The 13618-nt window shown below is 45.5% G+C and overlaps 1 protein-coding gene across 1 annotated transcript in view; it reads left to right on the plus strand.

The window, feature by feature from the left end:
• The first annotated feature begins 9425 nt into the window (after positions 1 to 9425).
• The window catches only part of LOC105362225 (speckle-type POZ protein-like), a 41662-nt gene continuing 37469 nt past the window's right edge, over positions 9426 to 13618 (plus strand). Inside the window, 1 exon segment of the mRNA XM_011499598.1 lies at positions 9426 to 9788. Coding sequence (XP_011497900.1) covers positions 9682 to 9788 — 107 coding nt within the window. The 5' untranslated portion in view covers positions 9426 to 9681.

The raw sequence follows: 13618 nt of genomic DNA on the forward strand, positions 1-13618 counted from the left end.
TGAAAGCACTTACTTACCTCAAAGAGAGATACCTGTATTATATCCCTTATTATTACCGTAAGCCCTATGTTTATATCCGTATTTACAATCTTCGATATTGGGAATGTCGAGGTCAATATGAATTGAATTTGCCTCCGATATATAATAATAAGATTGATATGAAATATAAGGAAAGAAAAAAAAAAGAAAGACGGCTTCTTGTTCGAAGCTGTATATTTAAAATTTACATTATACTATCAGCGAATAGTTTATAAAAAATGACCAATCAAAATGATTGTCCTTAAACTTTTTCTTGGCAACATGTATATCGTTATTGGAAGTCGAATCTATAACTTGTAACGTGGAATTGGGGGATACGGAGATATAACAAAGTTTTACTGTTGATTTCAAGAACGAAATGAAAGTTGGCACTCGAACTTCGTATATACGTTATTGTTCCGTCACAATTCTCACTTCTTTTCTGCGTTAAATTTCTTTCTAATGTTGATGATTTCGATGATCCCGAGACTCATAGGTATCATTCTAACTATCTCCTGATATTATTAATTAATGTAATTTTCATATTAAATAATGTAAAGTTCCATATAACTGGTTTCCTAAAAGCCGAATTAAGGACAGTAATTAAATAATGAATTTAACCATACTAAATGCCGGCTTTAGCATCTCTATTCATTTATTCAAGGAAGCATGTGGTTGTTATTTCAATTATCCGAAAGAATGATTAAAAATTCTTACAGGCAACCATCGTCTCATAATTTCATTGCTAATTTATTAGTTGGATGAGCATTTGCAATTTCTTCAGGCCGCCTCCAAAGGTCGTCCTGTATTCTTAAATCCTGCGACGCATCGTAATCAAGCACGTTCTTGTATCAACCTTAGCCACCCTGAGCACACTTTCTCCACGCGGCATACACCAAAGACTGGAGAAGCGAGATTTACCCTAACGGATATTTATGACGGATACCGAGTCAAAACGTGACGTGAAATTTACGAGAAAATCCAATCTTCGGCATCGAAAGCCAACACTTTTTGCTTATACCACAATTTTACTCTAATGACTAATGAATCTATGGATGCTCACTAACAAAATTTTTTGGCACTTTAATTCGATGTTGCATCTTCTTGAGGAAGCTTCGTAAGACTTTTACAGGCAATAGTGCAAATCCGTGGATGGTGAAAATTCGATTTACGATGGTGGTTTTGCAATTCCTTTAATTATACTTGCAAGATGCGCAATGTAAATTAAATGTGTATTTAATTGGATTAGCCGATACGGGGAAACGTACAATGAGAATAATAGTTCGATAAAAATTTCTATTTTAATCAGTAAAGCGAAAATGTGAATAATGAAAGGTAATTTAGCGAAATTTATGGGTTTTGTGTATCAACGTTTTTTCGTCATCGTAGAAGCGTTGCTCTGCAAAATTCTGAAAACTCGCATGCACGAGCCTGTAACTTTGGGTAAATTTAATAAACAACGGCAATGTCGTATTGTCGGATTGGTAGCTCTGATTTTTATTCTCGTCTTTATTTTCCTCGCTACGCAGAATAAATACGTCGTCATCGTCTTCTCCTTAAACTTCATACCTTAAACTCCTGTATTTTCTATTTTAAAATGGCAATAATTATGAATATGTAAAGTAGCGTGCATCCCGAGTCTATGTAATTATTATCGGTCAAGCGTCGAGCAAAATTGTTACGAAGTTAATAATTTCTTGCTGTTATTGTCATGGATGCAGGTATAGGAAAAATGTTTGTAAAGACGTCCGTGGATATTTAAGGCCGCATTCTATTGGAAAGTTGGTTGGAATAATTGTCCTTTTAATTTTGGATTCGTACGCTGGTCGAGGCATTGTGCGGTCCTCGGAGGTTCGGATGAATTTTGTATTGTCTGTCCTGGAATCGTCAAAAGAAAAGTGGGCGAGGAGAATGAGGAAGAGAGAGAGAGAGAGAGAGAGAGAGAGAGAGAACGCGAAGGCGGCGATGGCGGGCGGACGTCGGGACGTGGGGGCTCGAGGGGTGGAAGGTATGGCGCGCGAGAGGGGGTCGGGTGATGGCGTTGTTGGCGGCGAGGCGGAGGGGAGAGAAACAGGATGAAAAAGAAAAGAAGAGAAGCAAGAGAGTTCGAGGCGAAGAAAGAAAGGTGCTGACGAACGTTTTCAGAGCGCTACGGCCCAGTTTCTGTGACAGGTCTCGGCGATGGCGGCGACTATGCTCGATTGTGAGCAACAAACCTCCGACCAAGACCTTTTGCGTTAAAGAATTTTCGTTTCTTTTCACGCACTTTGTATTAGCTTAAAATTTCGATCCTCCCTGCTCATTGTATCTTTTGCATATTTTTCAATTACTCGTGAATGTTGAGCAGACAGGCAGGCAGGCAGGCAGGCAGGCAGGCAGGCAACTATGCTTATTTAGAACCTTGAAATTTTGTTGCGAATAGCCAGGATTTTTGCTGCATTGACAAAAGTAAATCGTATATTTGACAAGATAATTTATTTCGAAGCCTCTTTTCACGCAAATCGATATTTATCGATTGCTATTTATCATTGGCAGCGGGTAAAATGATCATTTAATACGATTTGGCCGCCGAAAGATTTTTACGTAAACGAGCAAACGATAAAAATGCCAACTCTAAGGTGTTTAATTTGTCAAAGTACATTGAAAGTGCAATTAGATAAATAAATTTTACATTGCCAGTCGATGCAATTAAATGCTTGTTAGTAACGAGCTATTAATAAGAAAAATCATTACGCTTCTTTATAAAACCTTCGAACTTATTTATATCATTACGAAACATCGATGCGTCGAAAGCGATCTATTTCATGTGTGTATCAATGATAGATTTAAGTAAACATAATCTAAATGCGTAGCATTACAGTTGTGCGAATAATTAGGCTGAGCTCGTTTTGCGCCATCGAACACACATATTTTAACAAAAGAAAAACAAAGGCTATGCTTACGTTTTAAAGTCAAACAAACGAATCGAGCGAATGTGAATAACAAATCGTCTATTCTGTAGCAGTTTATCTTTGTTGTTTTATTGCTTCTGCTTAGCGTGAAAAAATGCCAATTTCCACGGTACAATCGCCGAGGACATAACATGATCGCCGCTACGCAAACGTAACTATTCAAATTTTGTGTATTTTAATCGTAATTTTTATTGTTTATGTCGATGTCGTTTCTAAGCAATTTATTGCGCTGGAATGCATTGGATAACTGGTAATATTGAATATTTTTTTGTTTCGGATTTTACGAAACTGCTCGCTTATGCAATTATACATAATTTTGTGTGTTAGTCGCTGATATGAATCTATGCGATCCACTTTATACAAAAACATCGTATTGTATCGAATAGAACGTCTTTCTAATCGACACAATCGTAGTTTCTATTTTTAACGTCTTAAAATTAACTAACATTTTCATTATTGTTGAACATTACATAAGTATGTTGTTAATAAGCAGCATTAAGAAGTATATTGAACGTAGGGACTTTCTATTTATAAATGTTTCCATGCTTTTGTTTCCAAATACTTCTACGTTTATCGTTGTTGTGTAGTTGTTGTTTCGGTTATTGTTATTATTATTGTTATTATTGTTATTATTATTATTATTATTATTATTATTATTATTATTATTATTATTATTATTATTATTATTATATTACAATCACTTACTTAAACGATTTAAATAAGAAAATGAAATATCCCCTTTTAAATTACGATTATAAGATTTTAAGGAAGACAAGGATATTTTACAAATACAAACTATCACTGGCGTAACAATTTTGTTCGTATTAATTAAAAGCAAATGTTTATTGCGAATTTAATATTGGTTAATACGCTTTTAACTAAAATGTACAATTGTGTATTATTATAATAATATATTCATAATAATGTCGATTCTTATAAATCTCTAAAAACTGTTTTCTAGTCGTTTAATGTGAATTTCTTTTTTGTTTTAAATTATCTTAATAATAGAAGAGAGACAAGATATAGAGCAGCTTAGATATATTTGTTGTCACGTTAATACCGAGAATAGTGGCATTATAATAATGAATTTATGAACTTTCATTCCAGGACTAACGATAGTAACCGAAACGGATGAACGAAAAAGTATCGCTCAAGGATATACTTAACGTAATTGTATTAATTTTCGATGTTATAAATACCGTTTCCTTTTTCACGACGGCGGGCCATCATCTCATTACTCGAAAATTACAATTATCGCAAGCCGTGCAAGCGTATGTTTTGTTAACGAACGACCCCCCCCCCCCTCCCCCCGCCGCACCAGTTCCAGCGACACGATTTGGTCGCGCTTAATTAATCGAATTCGCATGAAAAAGTTGATTAGATAGACGGAAATTTTCCGCAACGAAAATAAGCCTACTACGCCAATGGCGCCTTGCATGTCAACTTTCACCCACGCAATTCTATTATACAAGAAATCTGAACGTCGACGACGCACAAGCCGTCCACCTTCTCGATGTTTTGCACAACCAGCTCACGGGTCCGCTAAGTACGGGTTTCCCACTCTTTAAGCGTACGAAAAGTGTCGCTTGCGAATGGGAAAAAGGCTTGGCCGAGTGCACCCGTCAATTTTCCAAGGGAACCCGAGGCGGTCGCATGAGAGCGGTGCCGCCGCGGTTCCTGACGTAACAAGCCAACGAATTAATTCAGCCGGGACGGCGTGCCGCTCGAGAAAGTTACACGACCTGTATCAAGTGCCTTTTCCCGCTAAAAATGCCGTGGAAAACCGGCGAAAGTTTTCGTGCGCCAATTATGACTTGCCGTCTCTCTCTCTCTCTCTCTCTCTCTCTCTTACTCTCTCACTCTCTCTCTCTCTTACTCTCTCACTCTCTATCGAACACGCACGCACGTACGCGCATTGTTTCTCCCACTCGCGGGGCACGAGCAATTTACGAGTGTTACGAGCATTGGCTAATTACACGACGACGAAAGCATCGCTGCTTCCGTAACTTTAGCCGCCTTTCCAACTGCTAACAAAAGCCGAGGCCCCGGGGCCCAGCTTTTCGTCCGACCAAAAACCTTCGCACGCTTATAAAATACGACAGGGGGATATAAAGTATAGCCACGATCGCATCGTCGCCATCGAGCCTCTTGGAGAGTAATGCGGCCCTCGGCCAAGACGCTAGCCACTTATTTCCGCAATTACGCTGGCATAAATCATCGGCCGGGAGATTGGCTCGTCAAGGTGTGCTCCTGCGTATTAGCGATCGGCATAATTACGGCAGGTGCGAGTGCACAGGACGTCGTATCCCCTTGACGGCGCACGATAGCCAAGGTCTTTGGCCAATTCTCCGTCGAGTATCCCTCGAGTGTCCGGTCGCACCCCCTCCCCCGCCCACCCGTTACGCCTCCCGCCGCCAATCCCATCGCCCCGGTGACCTCACCCTCGTACCTGCAAATGCATAATTTTTGCGGGAATGGGACGGACCGCGTTCCTTTCACCGGAACTCCCGGCATTTTCCGCACACGCGCATTATTACGTAGCACGCGGCTGCGTGGACGCAAGAGTCTGGTGGCTGCCGACCCCGAGGAGAAAGGCCGAGTTTTCTGCGCTCGCCGTATGAAGAAGACCTCATTGCTCCGATCATGGGAACCAGGTGCCGTGGCCTTTGTTCGTTGTCCGAGCGCCTATCGAGATAATCAAATTGTCAATTAGTCCGCGATTATGTTATTTTACGCGGTGCCAGGCACCCCAGGTCGAGTGCCTCCTATCGACCACGACTTTCCAGCTGGACCGGAAGCTCGACTCTCTCTGGCTTCTAGTAATCGAATGCTTGTGATGCGCAAGCGTGACTAAATTAAGCCGAGTGCCCGCGATTATTAAATCAGTGGCACGTGCAGCAAGGTGCCGCGTTCCGTCTAAAGGCACTTTATTTGCATTTAAGCGTAAATTTGTCGCGTGTGGCCGCTGCGACGGCTGATGTGGATACGGAGGAACGAAACGTCGCTGCTCGTTGTCGAACGTTGAATTGGACTGAAATAAAAGGCAGCCGGAGCCATTAGTAACGGCGCGTTATTAGGAAAATTTCCGAGGGAAGCCCGGCTATTTCCACTTCAATTACGAGAACGAAGCGTTCGTGCGAGGGATAACGATCTAATGGCGTAGAGACGCGAAGGAAGGCTGTAGGGGCACGCCCGAGGCTGCATTAGTGGTTGGGTCCATCAGGAAAACTGGGCCCTGGGGGTGGTTAGGGGCCGTAGCCGAAAGACGAGCTAAGTCTTATCGATCGACGAGCTGTGCCGTGTCCGTCTCTCTTTCTCTCGACCCGTCGCGAGAGGAAAGAAAAGAAGGCTCATCGGTCCCCATTCCCACAGGCGCCTTACGATCGTCGTGCGTGATTCCGGTGCGCGCCGTCACGGTTCCATTAATATACGACCCCAAAAACGCGCTCCAGCAAGGAGAAGGAGAGAGGACGAGTCCCTCGCGCTCTCTTCCCCAACTCTCCTTTGCCCGTCCAATCTGCTCAATACGGTCTTTTCGAATACTCGTCTCTCTCTCTCTCTCTCTCTCTCACTCGCGCGCTCTCTCTCTCTCGCTCTCTGTCTCTCGCTTTCTCTCTCTCTCTCTATCGCTCTCTGTCTCTCGCTCTCTCTCTCTCTCGCGCTCTCTCTATCTCGCGCTCTCTCTATCTCTCTGTCAGTCTCTTATCTTCTCATCCGTGATTTAGTCTCGAATTGTGCAACGACCGTCGTCTACCTATGAACGGGCATAGGCAATTTAATTTAACATTTGCTTCTATTCGATTCCTGGCAAATTTTTTTCTTCTCTTACTTTTCCTCATGGGCCAATGGTCGAATGATAGCTCCGGTAAGTTTCACTTTTTCAAAACCAATGCCTTAGGAAAGTTTGACGAAGGTCGGAGAAATTTTTTAGATTCGTTGCCTCTTCCAGTAATTTTGCTTTGATCGTCGTTCCGTAAAGGCAAATGTGCAAATTACTCCATCGAAGGTTCGATCGTAGACACGCAATAAGCAGGATAGTGAGCGCGAATGGTAAGGTATTGGGAATAAAACTGTTTGCTCGAAAATATGCAGAATTTGCTGAAATATTACGGCGAGCCGCGCAATTCGTGCAACGTTCAATAATAATATAATGGATTCAGAGACAAACAATAATAACGTAATAATAAAGCAATAGGCCGTAAGGTGTAGTGAGATTACGTTACCGAGATGGAATTGCGCTGCGCAAAGTAGGCAACAGTGATGAAAACTGCATAAAGGATTAAATGGGAAGGGTAAAGATGAAATTAGCCGTGTAAGGCATCAGGAATAGTTATTCAATTATGATAATGAGCACTTATAGTTATACTTATAGTCTCGTCAGCTGAGGAATAAAAATAGACGATTGGCTCGGGCGATATATCGTAGGCAGTAGCGCTTCATCCCCATGTTTTTCCTCTCGTGGTTCATCCATACGGCAAGGCCATTCCAGTAAGTTTGAAAAGGCCTCGGGAGCGGCCGAGCGAAAGCCCCGGCGGCGGAGGCCAGGGGGGTGGTTAGGTAGAGCTACCGACGTCTGTATTTCCCCACTTTTTCCGGCGGTCTACCCTCGTTTCTTAAACTTATCTCTCTCCCCCTCTCACTACTGTTTGTCTGTTGATTTGACTGCTTGCCTGTCTGCCTGTCGTGCTCGCTTCGGCTACCAACCCTTAAGAAAAGGAGCCTCGTGTGGAAGTTGCGAAGAGAATGATTATTTGGAAAGTAGGAAACGCCGTCCAAACGATTCCCTAGCGAGCCGACGATGTAAGCATCGCTCGATTGAACCAATCACCTGACATTTTTTTTCTTTTATTATTTTGCTGGCGGGCGCGCGTGCGAAACGATTACTTAAACCAAATGCCGGCACATGCGTTGAGCGGGCAATTTATTTCCGAGTTTCAGCGCATTTATTGTGCTGGTAATTTTTTCACAGCGCTCGTACGTTGACGACGAAGGAACATAGAGGCGCGAGCAGCACGGCTGTCGGGGCCCTCGGTGAAGGGGTGGCGGAGGCGGCGGTGTGGTTTAGCTGCGTTGGTAGGGGGAAGCGTCCGCGTGTGCGAGGCCGAGTTGAGTCGAAGGTAGGCGGAAAGCCACGAGCGGAGACGGAGATACACGAGGCCGCTGCTGACGATTTGAGGCCGTGACTGGTGGAAGGGATGGGCGGAGGGACGGTGCGGGCGAGTATCTCTGAGCCGTCGCCGTCGCCGCCGCCACCACCGCCGCCGTCGCCGTCGAGGCTCTCGTCGACTCGAGTCTTGCCGAGGCAGAACCGGAGTCAGTCGAGTCAGCAGCAGCGCCCAGGACGGAGGTGGGACGTGGGCGAGCGCTTAGCTTTTTCGCTTTTTTCGGGCCTTTTCCCCTTGTTTCTCTCTCTCCTTCTCTCACTCTCTCTCCTCTCTCACACATCTATCTACCTTTCTCACTCTCTCCTTGTCGCCTTCTAACTCATCGTCCCTCTCGTACGCTCAGTCGGTCACTCCCTTGGCTCCCTGTCTCTCTCTCTCTCTCTCTTTTCCTCACTCTTTATTCATCCGTATTACTTACGCCGCGCGCGCACATAAACACAGGCGACAACGACACCGACGTCGTCGACACGCACGTGAAGAGGCGCGCGCGCGCGCGCGCACAAGCCCCATAAATAAAACCACACGGACCTTCCTCCTCCGTCCTTCGTCGCTCCTCCTACTTTGGCTACGTGTCGACCTCTCCCCCGTGGCGGAGCGTACTCGAGCCTCCTCGGGGTACGCCGCCGTCGTTTGAACGTTGCCTCGACGGGGAAAGGCTAGGTGCACGCGCACGCAGAGCAACTCGGCCTCATCGTCGAGGGAGAGAGTGAGCGAGTGAGGCGGCGCGACTTTAGTGTCTAGTGAGACGCGGACGGAGACGGACGGGCACGTGTGCATAAAGAAAGGAAGGTGAGGAAGGGAGGAAGAAAGGAAAGAGGACAGAAAGAAGGAAGCAGAGGGAAGCAGCAGCGCCGCGGCCCCAGTCCCAAGAGTGCATTCGTCGTCGGAGCTTGATTGCGAGGACGGGAGACCGAGACATAAAGAGAGAGAGAGATAAAGTGGCAGACAGACAGAGACAGACAGATAGATAGATAGAGAAAGAGAGAGTAAAGGAGCGAGCAGCCAGTGTGCGCGTACGAGAGTGTGTTTTCATGACTCGTTCCAACTCGGCCGGCTGCTGAATCAACTCCTTGGTTATTATTGTACCTCGACGTTGACGCGGGCGCTGGATCAGTAGCAGCTGCTGCCCCTCCAAGAGCGCACCGATAAAGAGTTCGACAAAGGGAAAAGTGCCTTTTTTTCCCCTTACTTGTCGACTCCCCCTCTTCACGACCCGATCGACAGCATCGCACTCTCTGTCTCTCTCTCTCTCTCTCTCTCACACACACACACCCACACACACACACACACACAATCTTGCCCTCTTGTCACATTGTCCAGCCGCCAGCAGAACGCAGTTGTAGCTGCAGTACTGCACTGCACGTCCGAGGAAAGTCCCCCAGAGAAGAGAAGAATCGAGTGACGAAACTGAGCTCCGTAGATGAGTTGACCCGCGGTGAGAGCGCCAATGCGATTCGTAGATTGAGCGCCCCGTGAGCATGTGTACGGTGATGACGACGATGATATGACAGGCTCACCTTGTCACGGCCGTGAGAAAAAACGTGCGCATGTGTTCAGTGGGTTATAATATTAGCGGCAAGTCCTCCCACGCAAATCTGGATACACTGTCGACGCCCCCCCTTGGATTGTCCCATGACAGGATGGCGCTGGCGCGGTGAGTAAACTATACTAACGCCACGGGCAAACCCCCCGTTTCTTCGACTCTTCGTCCTTCGTCCTTAGCCTATAGCTCGTAGCCCGTAGCCCGTAGCCCATAGCTCTAAAACCATAACCGTTATGCTTTTCGCCCTTTCCTCGATTGCCTCCGTACCCCAATCCCACCCCCTCGTCGTCCCATTCGATACTAATCGCCTATGTACAAAGTGTCGAATGTACACGTACCACCCCTGCCTTCGACCTCCCGTCTATTCTTTGGATTTTGTAACAAGGCTCCCCGGCTGCCCCGAGAGAATCTTTATTGAGATCGCGGTATTCGCTGTCCACCCCTTTGTTCCAAACAGAGAACAAAGCTTCGCGAACTTTTCGCACAACGCATGCCGAAATTCTCGTTAAGCAGGCCGGCGGCAATGGGGCCGGGGGAAGGGGGGACTACTGGATTCGTTCGTTCCCATCAACGTTACCCTGCTCCCCCCCCCCATCCCCCGCCCCTTCCGACGCTTCTAATAACCAAAAACCCCCTTGGCGCTCTACCCGTTGGAGCGAGGGAAAGCGCGAATTTGCGGCTGGCCGCGGCGAGTCGAGGAGGTTGCCGCAACGACAGTCGAGCTGCGTGACGGTGGGTAGGGGGGTACGGGGCCGGGGGAGGTGGGATCCTAAGGATGGTTAAGAAAGCGAGCGATCGTGCGCCCGCGCTTCCTAATTAAGGCGGGCGGCGAACGATGAATAGTAGTCGTCGAGCCCGATTATAATATGCATATAATCAAGGTGCACGCGCGGCTCGAGTCTTCGCCTCGAGGTCGCGTCATCGTGGCGGCTGGGGCGGTGTGGTAAAGGGGGACGGCAGATACGCGTGCGCGCGACTCTGGCACCGTGTCAAAAGAAATCGCGACCCATGTACGCAGCTCGCGCTTCCTGGTCCCTTGATCCCGCTCGCGGCGTCGACGACGACTACGACAAGGAAATGATAGACTGTGTACCTCGATCCCGTGACATCCGCTCGACAATCGGGAGGAAGGGGAAGAGTAAAGCGGAAGAGGGGACGAACCCTTGTGCCGCATCGGCGAGGCCAAGGGAGCCGTTCAACTTTGACCTTATGCAATTATGCGATACTCATAGGCGCACGCGTAAGCCGGTCGTTAATGACGCCAAGGTTCTTCTTTCTTTCTTTCTTTCTTGCCGACACCGATAAGCAATTGCGCCGCTCTAGGTTTTGTTAAGGCTCGCTCGGTTAACGAGCTGAGGCGAAATGCGCCGCTCTGGAATCAATTTGTCATCGTGAGATCGAGCGCGGCGCAACGAGGAAGATCTGAATATGGAGATCGCAAGGAGAAGGAGAAGGTGAATGTGGCGCATGAGGTGGATGAGGCGGAGGAGGTTGAGGAGGAGGAGGCGCTATTACTGTGCGATTCGCCCATCGCAATGGGTTTTGGTTCTATGCAAGTGGAACGCTGTTACGCATTTCTCTCCATTATTGTATATTGGCACGAAACAGTGCTGCACCTCTTTCCTATGACTGAGCGCCCCCCCCCCACCGTGTTTATATTAGGCGTGGCTTTGTTAGCCGCTTGATTCGTAATCGATGGTAAACTAATCTTGGTAATTGGAAAACGTCGCATTATCATAAAATTAAACATCGCTATCGATTCGATTCATTACGAATGACAGCCTACACGCACACGCAAAAGGCTAATCATCGTACCTCATTACTATTCGCCTATTTATTCTATTCTATTTAATTTTTTTTTTACTTATTGCTTGGGACGGATGGGGTTATGTGCTGGCAATTAGATGACGGCCTTTGTATTCCAAAATGATAACTATTATTTAACGTTAAGAGTGACAAATTTTTGATTATCACTCTTCTCCGAATACGGAAATATTTGTATGTATGTAAGCACAAAGGTACAATTGTGCTTAAATCACAATGGAATTCATTGGAAGACGAGCCACATGAATTCCGACTTGTCATATACAAGTGTCGTAAGGTTTTCGAGAGAGCCGAATCCTAGCCGCTTAATCCTTACATTACTAAATCATGAAATGTTATATCTTACGGTGCAAACTTTCTATATTACATGATCATTTGTTTTACAGAACCGAATCGCGACTCGTTTCCATAAACATACTTAAAAATTGTAAATTAAAAGTTCGTTTATCAAACAGCCAATGACACATGCATTGACAAGCCTTCGACATACTCATCATTATTGTAATGATTCATTCAGGCAATAATTACAATACGAACCTCATGTATTAATGCAACAAATACTCGAATCGCTTTCTGTATCGCTGTGGTATTATATACATAGAGCCGTGCGTGTCTCTCTATACATGCATACAGCGAATTTAGATCTGCGCTTCTCAATATACAATACCACTACTGATAATCTTGAAGTAGCTGAGAAACGACGGCCTTTAATATTCAATTATAAATTAACGACGCATATGATTTCGCGTGCACAATCATTTCTTCCTTTAACACACTATTTTTCTTATTTATTGAATAATTAATTTTTCTGTTATAAGCTGTGCCAGTATGTGACGATTATTCACGTATCTGTCAAACTGGCGAATGCCAACATATTAAAGGAACGGGAGAAGGAGCATTATGGGAAGGCATTATGGGGAGTGAGGGAAGAAGAACAAGAAGAAAAATCGAAAAGAAAAGCAAAAACGAAAGCTAAAAATGAGGCGGAAAAAAGGCATGGAATTATTACGCCACCGATTTCGTCGTCGAGTCGTCGGTATCTTCGATTTAATTAAATAATGAGCTCGCGGCAACGCGGTGACAATCGATGGAATTACATTTTTGTCACGCCTATTTACCAGTTGCTATTCGGCAAAATTCATAATTCAATCGAGCCGGAATCAAGTGATCATAAATCTGCAAACAGGTGTTTTTCAGCTACAGGCTTAAATCGGACGAAAATATAATATGTGCAATTTATTTCGCGCTAAAGGTCGTCTTTTATCTCGCGGCTCGTGCAAATGCGTACGTCGAAAGTGCGGGGAACGCGTTTATCGACAAATTTCCTGAAAAAGCATATCATACCAAGAATAAACTTGAATTTCCAAGCGCTTCGAATGGAGAGGTTAGGATAGTGCGTTGTTGGTAATTAGAAATGTTTATTTCATGACACCGCCACCGTCTCCTCAACATACGCATGATTATTTACTTTATATTCCAATATGCTCTTGAAAAGGAATGAGCTAGAGCGAGAGGGAAAACAATGGATGTAAAAACATCAGGAAAACGTTACTAACGTCATAAGAGATTTAGTTTTTTTAGCGTTGGGCTTAGTGCATAGGGAGACACGGCGAGTGAGTAGAGTTAGATGGGGCCGGGTGCAAGAGAGACGGCGCAGGCAGGCAGTCGAGCACTTGACGCAGTCGAGCACTCGCGCTTTCTCGCATGTTATAAACGGCTAACAGATAGAAGCGGCTCTGCCAACCAATCCAAGCTCTTCCAGCGACATTCCGACCGTGAAGAGGTCGTCGTTTTGTTTCTCCCTCCTCCCGCTCCATCGTCCCGTCCACCCGCTCGTCTGTTTCATATCTCTCTCTCTCTCTCTCTATCTCTATCTCTATCTCTATCTCTATCTCTCTATCTCAGGCTCTTTTCCCCTGTGTTTCTCCATCTATCTATCTATCTCTCTCACAGTCTCTCTCTCTCTCTCTCTCTCTCTCTCTCTCTCTCTCTCTCAGTGCGTTCGTGTCATTTTTCCATCTCTATCTCTATGTATCTATCTATCTCTAGTTTTGACTGCAGAGCATGCACGCGCGGTTTTTCATCTGTGCAACGGAATTCAAAGTATATCCTTCAGC

The sequence above is a fragment of the Ceratosolen solmsi genome, unplaced genomic scaffold (genome assembly GCF_000503995.2).
Source record: "Ceratosolen solmsi marchali unplaced genomic scaffold, CerSol_1.0 scaffold35, whole genome shotgun sequence".
NCBI lineage: Eukaryota > Metazoa > Arthropoda > Insecta > Hymenoptera > Agaonidae > Ceratosolen > Ceratosolen solmsi.